Consider the following 21,682-nt stretch of genomic DNA (forward strand, 5'->3'; position numbering starts at 1 on the left):
ACTTCCGCAATAATAAAAGCCCGCTGGAAAACTTCCGGTGAGATGTCATGTGCTGGTGTGTTGAGCATCAGTAGTGTAATACTTAGTTTATAATCAGAATATAGTCACTTAAATAGTCAGGCATAGCATTAATTTAGTTATTCAAATGTAAGACAGCATAAAAAATAAATAAATAAAGACGTACCTCAGTGTTCCTCCTCGGCTAAATTCAATTCGACCATCAGTTTCCACATTTTTATGTGAAAAGAGCTTCAAAAGTTAAATCTTTATTGTGCATTTAGTTAGATTAATTGAATAAAATGTGTGTTTTCACAAGTGTGCTGAAATCATTGATTGACAGCTGCTGTGATTATAAAGAGAGAGCGGCGCTCGCTTTCTGTGTCATTCATTCACAAGAAAAGTTATTATTTTTCATCAGATTCTGTGAGTATTTCATACTTCACATTGACAAAATGTATTTTTAAACCTAGTTATTTTATAATGTTTAATATTTAATCAAAAACGAAGTGAAAAACGATTAGAGGAAATGGCTGATATATGCGCAAATAAATGCTACTTTGCCGCCACCTGCTGGTTAAAGTGGTAATTATTGTCTTTTTTATTTTTAAATAAGTGTTTTCTATCAAATGTTGAATTTCCTACATTTTTAAATGTTCGTTTTTACAATGGAGACAGTCTCAGAAGGATGAACAAATTATGTTTGTGGTCAACACATTAAAAATAACATTTGAAGTGCTGGAGGAAAAATGCGCTTGCGTGTCTAATTACAGACAGTGTTTTTAAACGGTCCCAATAGCTTCGTCTTTATTGCAATCAATAAAACTGGTTTATTGGCAAATTAGGTAAATGTGATAACTGCAATAAAATATGAATACAACATTAAAAGTCAACCATTGATGGTTTTGTGTCGATGTACAGCGACTACAGAATGAACCGCTAACAGTTCACCGGAAATGCCCGAGCTGGCTTAACAACAACCAGGAAATAACCGTGCATATAGTCTATTGCCTAATGGTGATGATGTTGCCAACAACTGTAATTCCTCTTAAAGTGCTCTGTTTAATAAAATCAGCAAGTATTTGTGAACAGAGTTAGAATAGGTAGGGAGAAAAAGGGCATCCCTGCCTTATACCACTATTAATGAAGTGGGCTGCCTTAATGTCATTCAGGGTATCTTCCCACAGATCCTCAAAAATAACATCTGTAAATCTAGAATTAAAATATTAAAAGCTGACATTGTAATTATTTGTAATTTCATTAAAGCTGCAGTCCCTTTTGGCTCTCTAGTGGTCAATAAACTGAACTGCATGCGTCTTGCTACTCCGCAGTGGTGCTGATCCGACCGGTCTAAAATAGTCACAATATAAACACTTGTTATAAGTGTACCGTTCTGAGTCAGGATAAGACAAAACCACAGTTTGGAAAATGAATTCATTATGTACTCGCTCATTATATACATTTTGAACACAAAAAAACACTGCAGCTTTAAATGGGGCTAAATTATCCAAACTAGACTTGCCACATGTTTGAAACTAGGTTAAACTAGAGCCGTAGATCACTGATAAGCCACGCAATATCGCGTTCAATATCGATATGTATCGCCGTCGATATTGAACGCGATATTGCGTGGCTTATCAGTGATCTACGGCTCTGTCTATTAAATGCCGCTCCATTTGAAAGCAGGTGATGGCGATTTAGCGGTAATCAGGGAACCGGCTTTACTGAAGAAATGCGCGTGACAAAAGCATTCGATACATCGCCCAGCCCTAATATATATATATATATATATATATATATATATATATGGCTTTTATATAATTTCTTGTACTGTCGCAAGCTTTATTTAAATGGTATGAGGCTCTCTCTTATTACACTAAAACTGTAAAATTCTGTCATAGAAATTGTATAAATGTTAATGAGGCTTTTTAATGACACTGACAGTTATGTAATAATAAATATTGCTTACCTCCGACATGCAACATCTGTGTGGTACTGAGATCCCATATCAACTAATAATGAAAATGCATTAAAATTATTATTTTATTTTCATTTCAGGCCTGATGGAACAGAGTGAAGTGGAGGAGAAACATCATGTCACAACTGGAGAAATAGAACAGGAATGTTTCATCTGCGGTCAGTGTGGAAATAGTTTCACATGTAAACAGAGTCTCGAGGATCACATGAAGATCCACACTGAAGAGAAACCGTTCACATGTGATCAGTGTGGGAAGAGTTTTACAGAACAAGAAACCCTTGAGGATCACATGATGATCCATACTGGAGAGAGACTGCTTGAATGTGATCAATGTGGCAAAACATTTTTGTTTACTTCAGGCCTGAAGAGCCACCTGAAAGTTCATTCTCAGGAGAAACCACATTCATGTTCTTTCTGTGGAAAGAGTTTTAAATATAAACAGATTCTTGAGAGTCACACGATGATCCACACTGGAGAGAAACCGTTCACATGTGATCAGTGTGGGAAGAGTTTTAGACAATTACCAAATTTTAAGGAACACATGAACATCCACACTGGAGAAAAGCCGTACGAATGTGATCAATGTGGCCGAATATTTTCAAGGGCTACAGGCCTACACACCCACATGAAAGTTCATTCGGAGGAGAAACCATATTCATGTTCTTTGTGTGGAAAGAGTTTTTCACTGCTGCAGAATTTAAAAGCTCATCAGAAAATACATACTGGTGTAAGAGATCACAAGTGCTTTGAGTGTGGGAAGAGTTTTTTTAGAGCTGCAGATTTGAAAATTCACTGGAGGTCTCACACTGGAGAGAAACCTTACAAGTGTTCATACTGCGACAAGAGATTCAGACGGTCAGAACATCTAAAAAGTCACGTGAGGATCCACACTGGAGAGAAACCTTACACTTGTGATCAGTGTGGGAAGAGTTTCACTCAAATATCTTCTTTACTCAGTCATAGGAAATACAATCACAGTAAGTAGATCATCTTCAGATCCAGCGCTGTCAAGTGTGAAGCCACATCCTCACTGAACGTGACACAATAATACCATCAAGTCCTAACCAGCCACAATGAGCAACAGGATAAAGAAGCATCAACTAAATTTGTCACAGTGAATAAAGTTCATCTTCAAGATTCAACTCAGAGATGGACAATATTTACGTTTTAGCAAAACATAGATCTTTGATTCTCGTTCAGCAAAATGAATGAATCTTTTTTTTTTCCCAAGTCATCTCGTTCATTTCAGCAGAATAGAATTGAAATTGTCACAATTTTACTTCCCCAACACACTACTTTCTCAAACATTTATCACATTTGAAATAAAATAAACTGTAAGCTAATACAGCCATGTAGGCCAAATTACTAGTAAGAAATTAATTGCTTAGCAGGGACTTCAGGCTATGCAGTCTTAGTTCACCTCACCTCCCGATCCAGTAAATAATAGAAACGCACATGGATATACAAACACTGAAAATTCTATGCATTAAAATTACATTGGCTACTAAATAATACAAACAGTTGGCAATAATAATGTTACCAAATAAAGCATTAACTGAGGTTATATCATATTTCCATGCTTATTTATATCTCTGATCAGGATTACTTCAGTCCACAGTAGCAAACGTTAGATCTTCATGAGGGTCGAGTGTTGTTCCACACAGAAACAGAAGGCAGTTTTTGAGTCATTTAGTACCCCAGCAGTCAGAACAAAATCAGGAAATGTGTATTACACACTTGAGTGTTTTGTGTGGATAAAGAGATATTGTGGATCACCGCTGAGCCTGAAACGCAGAATCAATAGGAGAAAGATCTCTGCATGTCTCGTTGGATTACCACACTGAGGCACACAAATATAAGAAGGATGTTTTCTTTCATCTCTGATAGACCACCATCTTCTTTTTAATTAAAAAAATAAACAAACATTAATTATACCCTGCCAAGTTTCATATTTAAGTTTCTTCTTGCACCAAATTTAAGTGTCGCTAAGATAAGGGCATAAGTGGAAGTAACCATGCCATAATTTGATTTCTTTATTTTCTGAAAAGGACTTAACTTATGGTATAATAATGGAAGATGGACAAATTCAATTTCTACTGAACAATATTTTCATTTTGGGGAAATTTTATATTAATAAATGTAATTGTCAAAGCCATTTTCTGTTTTTCAGAAGTAATTTTGGATTTTCTTTTAATCTATAAGAATTGTAAAATTGAAAAGTTGAAGTAGACTACTTGGTTTATTGAAGAATTTTAAGAGAAGACCCTGATGTATAATATTATTATTATTATTTTTATTATTATTATTATTTATGTTTCCTTTCTATAGAGTTGAGCTTTGTCCTTTAGGGATTTTATGTGGTTTTGTACTGCCTTTTCGTAATTTTGTTTTCATGCAATAAAAAAAGCTCACCGGCGTCATCTTGTGCACCAAGTCCATACAGTAGGTGGCGGTAATACTTCTAAGGAGTGAGCGGCCATTAACCAGACGAAGAAGAAGAAGCATCGTTGCTATGACGTCATCAGTTTCTTCACTCATTCAGTCCGCGCGCGCGCTTGTGTCTTCTGAGGTGAGTTCAGCCGTTAAAATATTTCGCGTATTTACACATCAGTTTACACAGTTCGTCTAAGCAACATTTACAAGGTTAATTTTGAATTGTTTTCCTTGGATAAAGTAATCTGTAATCATCTTTTCTGGCGTCTGCAGACTATTTAAACACGAAACGATCTGAGGAAAATGTTGAAGTCGTTCAGACATGGACGGTTGGTTTTATGTCATTTTTAAGTTTGTTTCATTTTAACAGCGATAATGTTAGTGTTATTGAATGTTATGTTATCTTCAAACAGTGAGATAGCAAACAATAAGCGAGAGATAGAGATGCACCAATTGCAATTTTCTTGGACGATTACGATTTCCGATTTTCTTTCTAGAAACTATAATACAAAATGCTATTTTTCTTAAACGCAAAGTTTTATTTTCATAAAAAAAACCCGGAATATTGGACACGATGTTATTATTGTAAATAAAGTTTAGAATTAGGCCTACATAATCATATTTCTACTCCAATGAATTTATTTATTTTTTTTTTTTAAATATAAACATTTAAATCGCGGCTGTCATAACTGATTAATTCAAACATGCATTAAATATTGAAGAACATTAAAAATTATAATGAATATGTAACGGTGCATAGCTATATTTATCAGAATGTTGCTTTCTAGACTTCACTTTTCTAGCTGATTAATGAGTTTATGGTCACTGAATATGTTTTTCTGAGGTAAATGTGACCTTATGTGACATTGTTTACAAGCTGTTTTAATGATGTCTTTCCGAGGTTGAAACACTGAGATATTCCCATCAGCCTACAATATACCTCATTTGTGGAAATGAAATAATGAAAATGCATTCATTATTTTATTTTCATTTCAGGCCTGATGGAGGACAGTGAAGTGGAGGAGAAACATCATGTCACAATTGGAGAAATAGACCAGGAATGTTTCATCTGCGGTCAGTGTGGAAATAGTTTCACATGTAAACAGAGTCTCGAGGATCACATGAAGATCCACACTGAAGAGAAACTGCATGAATGTGATCAATGTGGCAAAACATTTTTGAGGGCTTCAGCCCTGAAGAGCCACCTGAAATATCATTCAAAGGAGAAACCACATTCATGTTCTTTGTGTGGAAAGAGTTTCAAAGGTAAACACGGTCTCAAGGTTCACATGAGGATCCACACTGGAGAGAAACCGTTTACATGTGATCAGTGTGGGAAGAGATTCAGAGAACAAGAAACCTTTAAGGATCACATGATGATCCACACTGAAGAGAAACTGCATGAATGTGATCAATGTGGCAAAACATTTTTGAGGGCTTCAGGCCTGAAGAGCCACCTGACAGTTCATTCACAGGAGAAACCACATTCATGTTCTTTGTGTGGAAAGAGTTACAAAGGTAAAGACGGTCTCAAGGTTCACATGATGATCCACACTGGAGAAAAACCGTTCACATGTGATCAGTGTGGGAAGAGTTTTAGACAATCAAACAGTTTAAAAGCACACATGACCATCCACACTGGAGAAAAGCCGTACGAATGTGATCAATGTGGCAGACTATTTCCGAGGGCTTCAGGCTTATACACCCACATGAAAGTTCATTCACAGGAGAAACCATATTCATGTTCTTTGTGTGGAAAGAGTTTTTCACTGATGCAAAGTTTAAAAGAACATCAGAAAAGACATACTGGTGTAAAAGATCATAAGTGCTTGGAGTGTGGGAAGAGTTTTGTTACAGCTGCACATTTGAAACTTCACTGGAGGACTCACACTGGAGAGAAACCTTACAAGTGTTCATACTGCGACAAGAGATTCAGACGGACGGGACATCTGAAAACACACGAGATGATCCACACTGGAGAGAAACCTTACACTTGTGATCAGTGTGGGAAGAGTTTCACTCAAATATCTTCTCTACTCAGTCATAGAAAATACAATCATAAGTAGATCTTCTTCAGATCCAGCGCTGTCAAGCGTGAAGCCACATCCTCACCGAACGTGACACAATAATACCATCGAGTGATAAAATCTCTTTTATTTACTGTAAATCTGTCCTAACCAGCCACAACGAAACATCATCTAAATTTGTCACATTGAATAAAGTTCATATTCAAAACCAGAAGTTTCAACTGTGAGATTCAGATGGACAATATCTAGATGTTTTATTTTTGTATATCATTTTGCTTTATTATGAGTTAAATGAAGGAAATTCAAAGTTTTTCTTTTATTAAACTTCTTGGTTTTAGTTTAGAGTTGTTGTTTTTTTTTTTTGTAGAGAGATCAGTCTCATTAGTTAATAGTAAAATGTGTTTGCTGTATCGCATGCGTTTGTAGTGGGAAGTTCAGAACATTTTATTGACTAGTTCACCTCAATCTCTGATCCAATAATTAATAGGAAGACACAAGAGAAATAAAGTTGCTAAAGCATACACTGAATCCATATCATTTTCCCATGCTTATTTATATCTCTGATGAGGATTGATACTTCAGTCGACAAATATAAACATTAGATCGTTTTGTGTGGATAAAGAGATCCCTGTGAATCAACAGGAGAAAGATCGAAAGATCTCTGCGTATCTCGTTGAATTACGACACTGAGGTACACAAATATAAGAAGGATGTTTTCTTTCATCTCTGATAGACCACCATCTTCTCTTTAATTAAAAAAATAAACAAACATTAATTATACCCTGCCAAGTTTCTTGCACCAAATTTAAGTGTCCCTAATAAGGGCATGAGCGGAAGTAACCATGCCATAATTTGATTTCTTCATTTTCTGAAAAGGACTTTTTAACTTTTGGTGTAATAATGGAAGATGGACAAATTCAATTTCTACTGAACAATATTTTCATTTTGGGGAAATTTTATATTCATAAATGTAATCGTCAAAGCCATTTTCTGTTTTTCAGAAATATTTTTGGATTTTCTTTGAATCTATAAGAATTGTAAAATTGAAAAGTTGAAGTAGACTACTTGGTTTATTGAAGAATTTTAAACTATAGAAGACCTTGATGTATAATATTATTATTATTATTATTTATTTATTTATTTTTATTTATGTTTCCTTTCTATAGAGTTGTGCTCTGTCCTTTAGGGATTTTATGTGGTTTTGTACTGCCTTCTTGTAATTGTGTTTTCATGCAATAAAAAAGCTCACCGGCGTCATCTTGTGCACCAAGTCCATACAGTAGGTGGCGGTAATACTTCTAAGGAGTGAGCGGCCATTAACCAGACGAAGAAGAAGCATTGCCGCTCTGACGTCATCAGTATCGCTCATTCAGTCCGCGAGCGCGCTTGTGTCTTCTGAGGTGAGTTCAGCAGTTAAACTATTTCGCGTATTTACACATCAATTTACACAGTTCGTCTAAGCAACATTTACAAGGTTATTTCTGAATTGTTTTCCTTGGATAAAGTAATCTGTAATCGTCTTTTCTGGCGTCTGCAGACTATTTAAACACGAAACGATCTGAGGAAAATGTTGAAGTCGTTCAAACATGGACGGTTGGTTTTATGTCATTTTTAAGTTTGTTTCATTTTACAGCAATAATGTTAGTGTTATTGAATGTTATGTTATCTTCAAACAGTGAGATCGCATACAATAAGCGAGAGATTAGAAATGCACCGATTGCAAATTTTCTTGGACGATTACGATTTCCGATTTTTTTTTTTTTTCATGTGATCTGCCGATACCGATTTTTGCCGATTCCGATTTTCTTACTAGGAACTATAATACAAAAAGCTATTTTTCTTAAACGCAAAGTTTTAATTTCATTAAAAAAAAACGAGTAAAACGTCAGTAATACAATAAGAACAAATAAAAAATTGCAAAAAAAAAAAAGCACACATAAATACAATAGAATAAAGACAGCTATGAAACTAAGTTTTTCAAGTTAAGTAAGTTTTAATTCAGGTAAGAAATACTACATAAATAAAGTAACCAGTGTTATTTTACATATTTACCTTAATTTCTGTAGTCTTTATTATGAAATACAGATGAATTATTACCATTAAAGTTATACCATAAACGTATTCAGTCAAGAGCAGAAATTTATTTTCTTTGTCTTTTGTTCTTTGGTTAATATGACAGACAGCAGCAGGAATATTGGACTGCTGTCCCTTTACATTTTTCACATCGGCCGTTGCCCGCGAGAGCATCAAAATTCGCCCTGGCTGCCCTGCCAACAACGCTGTACTGTGCATTCAAACCGGCCTGGTGGGAGGGTCAAAGTAAATTACAAGATGTGGCAACCAATCTAGGACCTCTACATTCTGATTGGTTGCCACTGAACCACATCATAGCTCATTACCATATAGTTGACTAGGGCTGGGTAAACAATTTTGATTTCTCGACTTTAATTGATTCTCAATTTTACAAACTGATATCGATTCTTAAATCCAAAGAATCGATTAGTCTAGTCTTTTTTCAGTTGATTAATGAGCAGAACATGAAGTGCCTCCCATCTAATAAATCGCAATAATCTTTGTGCTTTGTTACTTTTGATATGAAGCAGATTTCAAATGACGTCCATCTTATTATGAGATTCAAAAAATAAATACCGTTTTGGCGCTGTTTAATGTGGCGTGACAGATCGCTTTAGCGCCTCAGTTAAAGAGAAGCATGTGATCATCCTCTCCTCCGCTTTAATACCAGTTACAGCGTGAAATAAACATGAACATCTGAAGGTATGTTAAAATATACAGTACAACTTACTGAAATCCGTATCATGTCTCGTGTAATCGCTCAATCAGTGTTTCAACCTCGGAAAGACGTCAATAAAACAGCTTGTAAACAATGTCACGTATTTTCTAGCTGACTAATGAGTTTATGGTCACTGAATGTGTTTTTCTGAGGTAAATGTGACATTACGTGACATAGTTTACAAGCTGTTTTATTGACGTCTTTCCGAGGTTGAAACACTGAGATATTCCCATCAGCCTACAATATACCTCATTTGTGGAAATGAAATAATGAAAATGCATTCATTATTTTATTTTCATTTCAGGCCTGATGGAGAACAGTGAAGTGGAGGAGAAACATCATGTCACAACTGGAGAAATGGACCAGGAATGTTTCATCTGCGGTCAGTGTGGAAATAGTTTCACATGTAAACAGAGTCTCGAGGATCACATGAAGCTCCACACTGAAGAGAAACTGCATGAATGTGATCAATGTGGCAAATCATTTTTGTGTACTTCATCCCTGAAGAGCCACCTGAAAGTTCATTCTCAGGAGAAACCACTTTCATGTTCTTTGTGTGGAAAGAGTTTAAAACACAAACTGAGTCTTGAGAATCACATGATGATCCACACCGGAGAGAAACCGTTCACATGTGATCAGTGTGGGAAGAGTTTTAGACAATCATACAATTTAAAAGAACACATGAACATCCACACTGGAGAAAAGCCGTACGAATGTGATCAATGTGGCAGACTGTTTTCGAGGGCTACAGGCCTACACACCCACATGAAAGTTCATTCACAGGAGAAACCATATTCATGTTCTTTGTGTGGAAAGAGTTTTTCATATCTTCAGAGTTTAAAAGAACATCAGAAAAGACATACTGGTGTAAAAGATCATAAGTGCTTGGAGTGTGGGAAGAGTTTTGTTACAGCTACACATTTAAAACGTCACTGGAGGTCTCACACTGGAGAGAAACCTTACAAGTGTTCATACTGCGACAAGAGATTCAGACGGACGGGACATCTGAAAACACACGAGATGATCCACACTGGAGAGAAACCTTACACTTGTGATCAGTGTGGGAAGAGTTTCACTCAAATATCTTCTCTACTCAGTCATAGAAAATACAATCATAAGTAGATCATCTTCAGATCCAGCGCTGTCAAGCGTGAAGCCACATCCTCACCGAACGTGACTCAATAATACCATCGAGTGATAAAATCTCTCTAATTTACTGTAAATCTGTCCTAACCAGTCACAACGAAACATCATCTAAATTTGTCACATTGAATAAAGTTCATATTCAAAACCAGAAGTTTCAACTGTGAGATTCAGATGGACAATATCTAGATGTTTTATTTTTGTATCTCATTTTGGTTTATTATGAGTTAAATGAAGGAAATTCAAAGTTTTTCTTTTATTAAACTTCTTGGTTTTAGTTTAGAGTTGTTGTTTTTTTTTTGTAGAGAGATCAGTCTCATTAGTTAATAGTTTGTGTTTGCTGTATCGCATGCGTTTGTAGCGGGAAGTTCTGAACATTTTATTGACTAGTTCACCTCATCTTCTATCCGAAATAAAGTTGCTAAAGCATACACTGAATCCATATCATATTCCCATGCTTATTTATATCTCTGATGAGGATTGATACTTCAGTCGACAAATATCAAACATTAGATCTTTTTGTGAGGATAAAGAGATCCCTGTGAATCAACAGGAGAAAGATCGAAAGATCTCTGCGTATCTCGTTGAATTACAACACTGAGGTACACAAATATAAGAAGGATGTTTTTCATTTTGGGGAAATTTTATATTCATAAATGTAATTGTTAAAGCCATTTTCTGTTTTTTAGAAATAATTTTGGATTTTCTTTGAATCTATAAGAAATTGAAAAGTTGAAGTAGACTACTTGGTTTATTGAAGAATTTTAAACTATAGAAGACCTTGATGTATAATATTATTTTTTATTTTTATTTTTTTTATTTTTTTTTTTTATATTTCCTTTCTATAGAGTTGTGCTCTGTCCTTTAGGGATTTTATGTGGTTTTGTACTGCCTTCTTGTAATTGTGTTTTCATGCAATAAAAAAGCTCACCGGCGTCATCTTGTGCACAAAGTCCATACAGTAGGTGCCGGTAATACTTCTAAGGAGTGAGCGGCCATTAACCAGACGAAGAAGAAGCATTGCCGCTCTGACGTCATCAGTATCGCTCATTCAGTCCGCGCGCGCGCTTGTGTCTTCTGAGGTGAGTTCAGCAGTTAAAATATTTCGCGTATTTACACATCAATTTACACAGTTCGTCTAAGCAACATTTACAAGGTTATTTCTGAATTGTTTTCCTTGGATAAAGTAATCTGTAGTCATCTTTTCTGGCGTCTGCAGACTATTTAAACACGAAACGATCTGAGGAAAATGTTGAAGTCGTTCAAACATGGACGGTTGGTTTTATGTCATTTTTAAGTTTGTTTCATTTTACAGCGATAATGTTAGTGTTATTGAATGTTATGTTATCTTCAAACAGTGAGATCAATAAGCGAGAGATTAGAGATGCACGGATTGCAATTTTCTTGGACGATTACGGTTTCCGATTTTTTTTTTTTTTTTTTTTTTTTTTTTTTTTTGATCTGCCAAAACCGATTTTTGCCGATTCCGGTTTTCTTTTTAGGAACTATAATACAAAAAGTTATTTTTCTTAAACGCAAAGTTTTATTGTCATTAAAAAAAAAAAAAAACAACGAGTAAAAAGTCAGTAATACGATAAGAACAAATAAAAAATTGCCAAAAACAGCACACATAAATGCAATAGAATAACGATAGCTATGAAACTAAGTTTTTCAAGTTAAGTAAGTTTTAATTCAGGTAAGAAATACTACATAAATAAAGTAACCAGTGTTATTTTACATGTTTACCTTAATTTCTGTAGTCTTTATTATGAAATACAGATGAATTATTACCATTAAAGTTATACCATAAACGTATTCAGTCAAGAGCAGAAATTTATTTTCTTTGTCTTTTGTTTTTTGGTTAATATGACAGACAGCAGCAGGAATATTGGACTGCTGTCCCTTTACATTTTTCACATCGGCCGTCGCCCGCGAGAGCATCAAAATTCGCCCTGGCTGCCCTTCCATCAACGCTGTACTGTGCAGCCAAGATGAAATAAAGGCTTTTTAACATTACTTTTCGCTTGATTCGAGTGCCTTGGATTACCTACTATTACAAGTAACGCTGTACTGTGTGTTCAAACCGGCCTGGTGGGAGGGTCAAAGTAAATTACAAGTTGTGGCAACCAATCGAGGACCTCTACATTCTGATTGGTTGCCACTGAACCACATCATAGCTCATTACCATATAGTTGACTAGGGCTGGGTAAACAATTTTGATTTCTCGATTTTCATCGATTCTCAATGTTACGAACTGATATCGATTCTTAAATCCCAAGAATCGATTCGTCTAGTCTGTTTTCAGTTGGTGAATGAGCAGAATATGTAGCTCCTCCCATCTAATAAATCACAATAATCTTTGTGCTTTGTTACTATTGATATGAAGCAAAGTCTCAGATTTCAAATAACGTCCATCTTATTATGAGATTAAAAAATAAATACCATTTTGGCACTGTTTAATGTGGCGTGACAGATCGCTTTAGCGCCTCAGTTAAAGAGAAGCATGTGATCATCCTCTCCTCCGCTTTAATACAGTTACAGCGTGAAATAAACATGCATGAACATCTGAAGGTATGTTAAAATATACAGTACAACTTACTGAAATCCGTATCATGTCTTGTGTAATCGCTCAATCAGTGTTTTTACCTCAGAACAAACATATTCAGTGACCATAAACTCATTAGTCAGCAAGAAAAGTGCTCTAGAAAGCAGCATTCTGATAAATATAGCTATGCATCCGTTACATATTCATTATAATTTTTAATGTTCTTCAATATTTAATGCATGTTTGAATAAATCAGTTATGACAGCCGCGATTTAAATGTTTATATTTAAAAAAAAAAAAAAATTGGAGTAGAAATATGATTATGTAATTCTAAACTTTATTTAAAATAAAAACATCATTGAGTATAATTTAAGTGTTTGTATATAAATAAGTTAATTTAACCTTTAATATTATTATAGTAGTACCAGCTGACTCTCATGTGTAGTTTACAGCATTAGTTGAGAGATTTTTTCCTCTAGAAAATTTGCCATGAACTGTAACTGAAATACTACATCCAAAATAATCGATATCGAATTGAATTGAAATCGAAATCGAAAGCATGTGAATAGTAATCGAATCAAATTATGAACATTGTGTCAATACCCAGCCCTATAGTTGACCTGACTTCAACTCTCCTCGACGCTCTCACCATCCAAGACGCGCTGCGCCGCTCTCGCTGGAGCTCGCTGCCAGCTCACATTGAAAATGAATGACTTCCTGTCACTTTGACACTCTCGCTGGCAGCAGTGTGAACGCGTGGGAAGTCTTGGGTAGTGAGAGCGTCAAGGAGAGTTGAAGTCAGGTCAACGTTATGGTAATGAGATATGACACGGTTCAGCGAAAAACCAGTCGGAACGTAGAGGTCCTCGCTTGAGAGGATTCCGATTGGTTGCGCAAATCAAGCACTATTTAAACGTTTGTTTGTTTTTGCTTTGTAAGAGATTTTGCATGTAAGTCAGTTGGTACTACTATAAAAATATTGAAGGTTAAATTAACTTATTTATATACAAACACTTAAATTACATTCAATGTTATTATTGTAAATAAAGTTTAGAATTACATAATCATATTTCTACTCCAATTCATTTAAAAAAATATATATAAACATTTAAATCGCGGCTGTCATAACTGATTTATTCAAACATGCATTAAATATTGAAGAACATTAAAAATTATAATGAATATGTAACGGTGCATAGCTATATTTATCAGAATGCTGCTTTCTAGAGTTCACTTTTCTAGCTGATTAATGAGTTTATGGTCACTGAATGTGTTTTTCTGAGGTAAATGTGACGTTACGTGACATTGTTTACAAGATTGACGTCTTTCCGAGGTTGAAACACAGAGATATTCCCATCAGCCTACAATATACCTCATTTGTGGAAATGAAATAATGAAAATGCATTCATTATTTTATTTTCATTTCAGGCCTGATGGAGGACAGTGAAGTGGAGGAGAAACATCATGTCACAATTGGAGAAATGGACCAGGAATGTTTCATCTGCGGTCAGTGTGGAAATAGTTTCACATGTAAACAGAGTCTCGAGGATCACATGAAGCTCCACACTGAAGAGAAACTGCATGAATGTGATCAATGTGGCAAAACATTTTTGAGGGCTTCAGGCCTGAAGAGCCACCTGACAGTTCATTCACAGGAGAAACCACATTCATGTTCTTTGTGTGGAAAGAGTTACAAAGGTAAAGACGGTCTCAAGGTTCACATGAGGATCCACACTGGAGAGAAACCGTTCACATGTGATCAGTGTGGGAAGAGTTTTAGACAATCATCAAACTTTAAGGAACACATGAACATCCACACTGGAGAAAAGCCATACGAATGTGATCAATGTGGCAAAACATTTTCGAGGGGTTCAGGCTTATACAACCACATGAAAGTTCATTCACAGGAGAAACCATATTCATGTTCTTTGTGTGGAAAGAGTTTTTCACAGCTGCAAAGTTTAAAAGCTCATCAGAAAATACATACTGGTGTAAGAGATCATAAGTGCTTGGAGTGTGGGAAGAGTTTTGTTACAGCTGAACATTTGAAACTTCACTGGAGGTCTCACACTGGAGAGAAACCTTACAAGTGTTCATACTGCGACAAGAGATTCAGACGGACGGGACATCTGAAAACACACGAGATGATCCACACTGGAGAGAAACCTTACACTTGTGATCAGTGTGGGAAGAGTTTCACTCAAATATCTTCTCTACTTAGTCATAGAAAATACAATCATAAGTAGATCTTCTTCAGATCCAGCGCTGTCAAGCGTGAAGCCACATCCTCACTGAACGTGACACAATAATACCATTGAGCGATAAAATCTCTTTTATTTACTGTAAATCTGTCCTAACCAGCCACAACGAAACATCTCTAAATTTGTCACATTGAATAAAGTTCATAATTCAAAACCAGAAGTTTCAACTGTGAGATTCAGATGGACAATATCTAGATGTTTTATTTTTGTATATCATTTTGCTTTATTATGAGTTAAATGAAGGAAATTCAAAGGTTTTTTTTATTAAACTTCTTGATTTTAGTTTAGAGTTGTTTTTTTTTTTTTTGTAGAGAGATCAGTCTCATTAGTTAATAGTTTGTGTTTGCTGTATCGCATGTGTTTGTAGTGGGAAGTTCAAAACATTTTACTGACTAGTTCACCTCACCTCTGATCCAGTAATTAATAGGAAGACACAAGAGAAATAAAGTTACTAAAGCATACACTGAATCCATATCATATTCCCATGCTTATTTATATCTCTGATGAGGATTGATACTTCAGTCAACAAATATCAAACATTAGATCTTTTTGTGAGGATGAAGAGATCCCTGTGAATCAACAGGAGAAAGATGGAAAGATCTCTGCGTATCTCGTTGAATTACGACACTGAGGTACACAAATATAAGAAGGATGTTTTCTTTCATCTCTGATAGACCACCATCTTCTTTTAATTAAAAAAAAAAAAACAAACATTCATTATACCCTGCCAAATTTCATATTTAAGTTTCTTCTTGCACCAAATTTAAGTGTCACTAAGACCGGAAGGGAAGGAAGTAACCATGCCATAATTTGATTTCTTCATTTTCTGAAAAGGACTTAACTTTTGGTATAATAATGGAAGATGGACAAATTCAATTTCTACTGAACAATATTTTTATTTTGGGGAAATTTTATATTCATAAATGTAATTGTCAAAGCCATTTTCTGTTTTTCAAAAATAATTTTGGATTTTCTTTCATCTATAAGAATTGTAAAATTGAAAAGTTGAAGTAGACTACTTGGTTTATTGAAGAATTTTAAACTATTAGAAAGACCCTGATGTCTAATATTATAATTATTATTATTATTTTCATTTTTATTTATGTTTCCTTTCTATTGAGTTGTGGTCTGTTCTTTAGTTATTTTATGTGGTTTTGTACTGCCTTTTTGTAATTGTGTTTTCATGCAATAAAAAATGTTCACCGGCGCCATCTTATGCACCAAGTCCATACAGTAGGTGGCGGTAATACGTCTAAGGAGTGAGCGGCCATTAACCAGACGAAGAAGAAGCATCGCCGCTCTGACATCATCAGTAGTTTCTTCGCTTGTTCGGTCATCGCGTTTGTTGTGTCTTCTGAGGTGAGTTCAGCCTTTAAGATATTTTGCATATTTCCACATATATAAAATACATTTTAGACAGTTTATATAAGCAGCATTTACAAGGTTATTTCTGAAGTGTTTTCATCGGATAAAACACCATGTATGCGTCTTTTCTGGCGTCGGTAGACTAGTTCAACACGAAACAAAGATCTGAGGAAAATGTTCAACTCGTTCAGACATGGACGGTTGGTTTTGTGTCATTTTTAACTTTGTTTTTACAGCGATAATGTTAATGTTATTGAATGTGATGTTATCTCAAACGTTAAGTTCTGATCTGTGAGGGAAACCCTTTTTAAGTTGTCCATTAAGGCCTATAATGTGCTGTAACAGAAACCTTAAGAAAATTGCCTTGTTTATCCACTACATAGGCTATGAGGTAAGCAACAATGCTTAAATTAAATTTCCAACCAACCATATTTAATTTAATTAAGAGTTAATGACGTTTCAGCGCTCTGTCACCTCTGTAATGTAGATGGTTTATATCAGTTATATATAAATACAAATAACTTGAAACTTTATATACAAAGTTAAATAATGTTTATGGTTCGGATCAACAGTTCATCTCACTTTGCTCTGAACAACCATCATAATGCATTACTGACACTTCAAAATTAAATCACATGACTTTGCTTCTTATATTGCTGTGATCTGTTTCAGGCTTACCATATATCAGACCATATCCAATGATTGCAATAATCTTTGTGCTTTGGTAGTTTTATTAAGAAAAAAGGTCTCAAGTTTTAAATTCAGTTGATTTTATAGCAAAATTCCAACAATAGATGGACACTGCGTTTTAAATTATTATGCAAGTGACATATCAGTAAGATTTCAGTACAATAAACATTCAGATTTTAGTTTTTCCAAGAAAATGATTGTTTGTTTATTTATCCATGTCTTTTTAGATAAAAGACCTTAATAAGCCTATTATCTGACAGAGTTCTGTTGTGCTCTGAATCACTTAAAAATCTCTTCGATAATCTCCATTCAGTTTTCAGACAATATTAGTTGTTTTCATGCCTTTTGCACAATATTGCATGCTTTTCATCTTCAGAAAGATCTTTCTTCCTCCTGGCAAATTATGTCTGAGTTTGACACCAGTTATCTAAAAAGACATGGATAAATAAACAAATAAACATTTTCTTAGAAAAACTAAAATCTGAATGTTTACTGTTCTGAAATCTTACTGATATGTCACTTGCATAAAAATTTGGAACGAGGTTTATATAGACAATTGTATAGACTGACATTTTTCTATGAGGATGAATACAGTTACTTATGAATATATAAACATATTGTTCAATATATTGGTATTAAATGCATTCTCTGAGTTTTGACCGCAAATGTCACATTCAAACTGCTTAATGGGTCATGAATTTCTAATTTTCCATGAGATTTTCACAGTTACGTGTATTGATCATCATAAAAGTCAATGTTAGTTTTTTTTTTTCTATTATTATTTTGTTTTAATGTATTTTTTACATTAAATTTTTATTTGCAACGTCTGGGTTTAAATTTGTCTGTGTCAACATCATCGGATTTGATGTTTTCTCATACTATAGTATGGTGATGACTCATCGGTATCTTATAATTATTTACAAGACTATGTCCATATCCTAAGAGAAGATGCGTCACTTAATCCATGACAGTGCATGCTTAATTATTCATGACTGCACACTTCAAACAGTGAGATTGCATTCAATAAATGAGAGATGCATTGATGGGTCAAAAATTCCCACAATATACGCCGCCAACAATATACATCATTTGTGGAAATCACTTAATGAAAATGCATTAAAATTATTTTAATTTCATTTCAGGCCTGATGGAACAGAGTGAAGTGGAGGAGAATCATCATGTCACAACTGAAGAAAGAGATGAGAAATGTTTCATCTGCGGTCAGTGTGGAAATAGTTTCACATATAAACAGTGTCTCGAGGATCAGATGAAGATCCACACTGAAGAGAAACCGTTCACATGCGATCAGTGTGGGAAGAGTTTCACAGAACAAGAAACCCTTGAGGATTACATGATCCAAACAGGAGAAAAACTACTTGAATGTGATCAATGTGGCAAAACATTTGTGTGGGCTTCAGCACTGAAGATCCACCTGAAAGTTCATTCACAGGAGAAACCACTTTCATGTTCTTTGTGTGGAAAGAGTTTAAAACACAAACAGAGTCTCAAGGTTCACATGATGATCCACACTGGAGAGAAATCATTCACATGTGATCAGTGTGGGAAGAGTTTTAGACAATCAAACAACTTTAAGGAACACATGAGGATCCACACTGGAGAAAAGCCATACGAATGTGATCAATGTGGAAAAACATTTTCGAGGGCTACAGGCCTAAACTCCCACCTGAACGTTCATTTACAGGAGAAACCACATTCATGTTCTTTGTGTGGAAAGAGTTTTTCACTGCTGCGGCATTTGAAAGAACATCAGAATAGACATACTGGTCAAAGAGATCATAAGTGCTTGGAGTGTGGGAAGAGTTTTATTAGAGCTGTAGATCTGAAAATTCACTGGAGGTCTCACACTGGAGAGAAACCTTACAAGTGTTCACACTGTGACAAGAGATTCAGACGATCAGAACATCTGAAAACACACGTGAGGATCCACACTGGAGAGAAACCTTACACTTGTGATCAGTGTGGGAAGAGTTTCACTCAAATATCTTCTCTACTCAGTCACAAAAAATACAATCACAGTAAGTAGTTCATCTTCAGATCTAGCAACTAAAAAGTGCAAAGCTGCATCATAATACAGTTGAATAATAAAATCTCTTCTATATAAATCTGTCCTAACCAGCTGCAACGAGCAACAGGAAAAAGAAGCATCTAAATTTGTCACAGTGAATAAAGTTCATCTTCAAGACCAGAAGTTTCAACTGTGAGATTCAGATTGACTCAAAGATGGACAGTATCTAGATGTTTTATTTTTGCATATCATTTTGCTTCATGGTATAAATGATATCATGCGTTATTATGAGTTAAATACTATGTTAAATTTTTATAATGCATATGTATCACTTGTAGTTTGTTTATACTTTTATGAAGGAAAATGGAAGTTTTTCTTAAATTAAACTAGTTATTTTTAGTTTTCTTTCCTCATTTGTTTACACTTTGTATTTATTTCACCAGGTAACTTTTACTGTCCATTTTTTGTCTACTTACTCTTCTTGCATGAATAATAATGTAGTCATTTTAGTAACATATAAAAGCCATTAAAATATTGTGCTTTGGGCTATAAATTTGTCAATTTTTTTAAATGGTTAATATATTTCACCCCACACATCCCATCAACCACAGCACGTGACGCCATCAGTTAGTCCTTTAGTCAGCTATTGTAGTACTGCACATGTGCCTCGTTTTTAACCGTCAGATGGACACAGAGTAAAAGGTACGCTCTATGAATCTGCTTTTATTCATTGTTTTTGCCCATATAATGTTAAATGCCACTTTAGACAAGTAGTATTTTGTGTTTTTGTAGGTTTTATAAATGTATCTTATAAGTTCAGTTTCATTAATTTGTACGTGAGCGCAGCCATGGGGCGGTCTGAGGTCAAGTCTCAGACAATGACATATTTTCCTTTTTAGTTATTTTAAGTCATCTAACCGTTTAACACAATGATTTAATAGTAATTTAAACTACAGAATAATCACATATATTCTTTAAACATTAACTGTAGTAGAGTGCTCAGTTTAGACCTGCCTTTGGCCTGCTGCCACGCGATCCCATTATTGTAAACTATATATATATATTTATACAACAGTTCTGTCTGGTTCTCGAATCTGATTGGCTGATAGCCATGCAATATTTCAGTGATAACAGCACTCCTACTGCCTTTTCACCGTTTGTATCACTCCGCTTGAAGTGACCGTCATGGCGGTCGATCAAATCAACCGTAATTTTTACAAATACTACTTCTTGTACCACGAACTGTAGTTTTAATAGTTTTTTAGGCGAGAATGTAGTTGTTTAGACCTGAAATATGTGACTCATATTTAATAACAGCGCCTATTTTACAATTTGTTTTGACGTTTTCGGAGATGCGAGCTCGAGTGCGTCAGCGGCCGTTCAGTGCTTCTGTAACCGCCGAGAACAGCTTCATCTCGGCCAGTGCTTCGGGGATTTGCCGCTGGCTCTTATAGTGGTTAAACATGAGACATAATTCAATTTGAGTACATAGAACGGGCAATCTTTGGTCTTGTTAATCTATTATTTGTTCCAGAGCAAGTCGAATTGTGCTATATTAAATTTGATAATAATAAACGTTATGTTACATCCTTATATAGCATATTGGCTACAACTAGACGGGACATATCAGACTCTTCTCCACTCTTCAAATACGTAAAACATTAAACTTTATAAACATATGGTTTTTTGAGTAAAGAAAACGCTTTACAATTTTTTTCAAACATCAGATCTTTATTTACCTTTGCATTGCACAGAGGAGATGTCCAAACTGCGTGCGCACTTTATTCAGGAGGTGAGGCGGATTAATGAGGCTTGATTGACAGTTTGAGGATCCAATGGAGTTAGGAGGTTTTGGCACAAGCTCTTTAAAATCCTTTTCATTCGTTAAATATTTGTAAAACCCACATACCAGCGTAAATGGTGACCTATTTTTTTTTAATAACTAGTGCTTTCTGTTTGACTGAACTGTACAATTGTGCTTATTTGTTGTTCAATAAATATTATTTTATATAAATATGTCCAATGAGTAATATGGATTGAGTGAACATTACATTAATACGCCATTAGATGGCGGCAACACTTTACAGGAGAATGAGTCAGTGAAGCACAAGAGACTTTTAAATTGAAAGGAACTTTTGCAAAGGAAGTTGTTTTAGCGCTGTGGTGTAATGGATGTTATAGAAAATTCCCAAAGCTGTAAAAAATGACAATTACAAAGATCGCTTTCCTCAGCGGACATTCAAACGGACTTGTATAAAGGATATTATATTATGGACATCGACTTGAAGAATGAATGTAATGCAATATACCAGACACAGGTAATAGCCTACTCTCTCACTCTCTCTCTCTCTCTAATACTGTACAAAATTCAATGTGTTTCAATGAAGCGACTCAACGTTCCTTGGTTACTAGTTCTGAAGTGACAT

At 35.0% G+C, this 21,682-nt stretch overlaps 3 protein-coding genes and 1 long non-coding RNA gene across 7 annotated transcripts in view; 3 read left to right on the forward strand and 1 right to left on the reverse strand.

The window, feature by feature from the left end:
• The window catches only part of LOC125263100 (zinc finger protein OZF-like), a 252,439-nt gene that overhangs the window by 121,841 nt on the left and 108,916 nt on the right, over positions 1–21,682 (forward strand). The window lies entirely within an intron of this gene.
• Positions 1,894–10,811, forward strand: LOC125263105 (zinc finger protein 239-like). Of its 3 annotated transcripts, none has more exons than XM_048181990.1 (3): positions 4,271–4,544; positions 5,405–7,835; positions 9,531–10,811. In XM_048181990.1, exon 2 carries the CDS (start codon positions 5,410–5,412, stop codon positions 6,472–6,474), a length of 1,065 nt encoding a protein of 354 aa, XP_048037947.1. In that variant the 5' UTR covers positions 4,271–4,544; positions 5,405–5,409; the 3' UTR covers positions 6,475–7,835; positions 9,531–10,811. The 3 variants fall into 3 exon arrangements, with proteins under 3 accessions (XP_048037948.1, XP_048037947.1, XP_048037946.1); XM_048181989.1 differs by lacking the exon at positions 4,271–4,544 and adding an exon at positions 4,575–4,737; XM_048181991.1 differs by lacking the exon at positions 5,405–7,835 and having other exon boundaries at positions 1,894–4,544.
• Positions 10,655–15,639, reverse strand: LOC125263122. The gene is made up of 2 exons (XR_007183690.1): positions 15,582–15,639; positions 10,655–10,769 (listed from the first exon to the last, which is right to left on the reverse strand). It is a non-coding gene; the product is annotated as an uncharacterized LOC125263122 (long non-coding RNA).
• LOC125263106 (gastrula zinc finger protein XlCGF7.1-like) lies at positions 11,471–19,809 on the forward strand. 2 transcript variants are annotated; one of them, XR_007183683.1, is made up of 4 exons: positions 11,471–11,644; positions 14,343–16,534; positions 18,373–19,266; positions 19,368–19,809. XR_007183683.1 is itself a non-coding variant. In XM_048181992.1 (3 exons), exons 2-3 carry the CDS (start codon positions 18,378–18,380, stop codon positions 19,412–19,414), a joined length of 936 nt encoding a protein of 311 aa, XP_048037949.1. In that variant the 5' UTR covers positions 16,387–16,534; positions 18,373–18,377; the 3' UTR covers positions 19,415–19,809. The 2 variants fall into 2 exon arrangements, 1 of the variants encoding a protein (XP_048037949.1); XM_048181992.1 differs by lacking the exon at positions 11,471–11,644 and having other exon boundaries at positions 16,387–16,534.

This window comes from Megalobrama amblycephala, linkage group LG2, assembly GCF_018812025.1.
Source record: "Megalobrama amblycephala isolate DHTTF-2021 linkage group LG2, ASM1881202v1, whole genome shotgun sequence".
In the NCBI taxonomy this organism is placed as follows: domain Eukaryota; kingdom Metazoa; phylum Chordata; class Actinopteri; order Cypriniformes; family Xenocyprididae; genus Megalobrama; species Megalobrama amblycephala.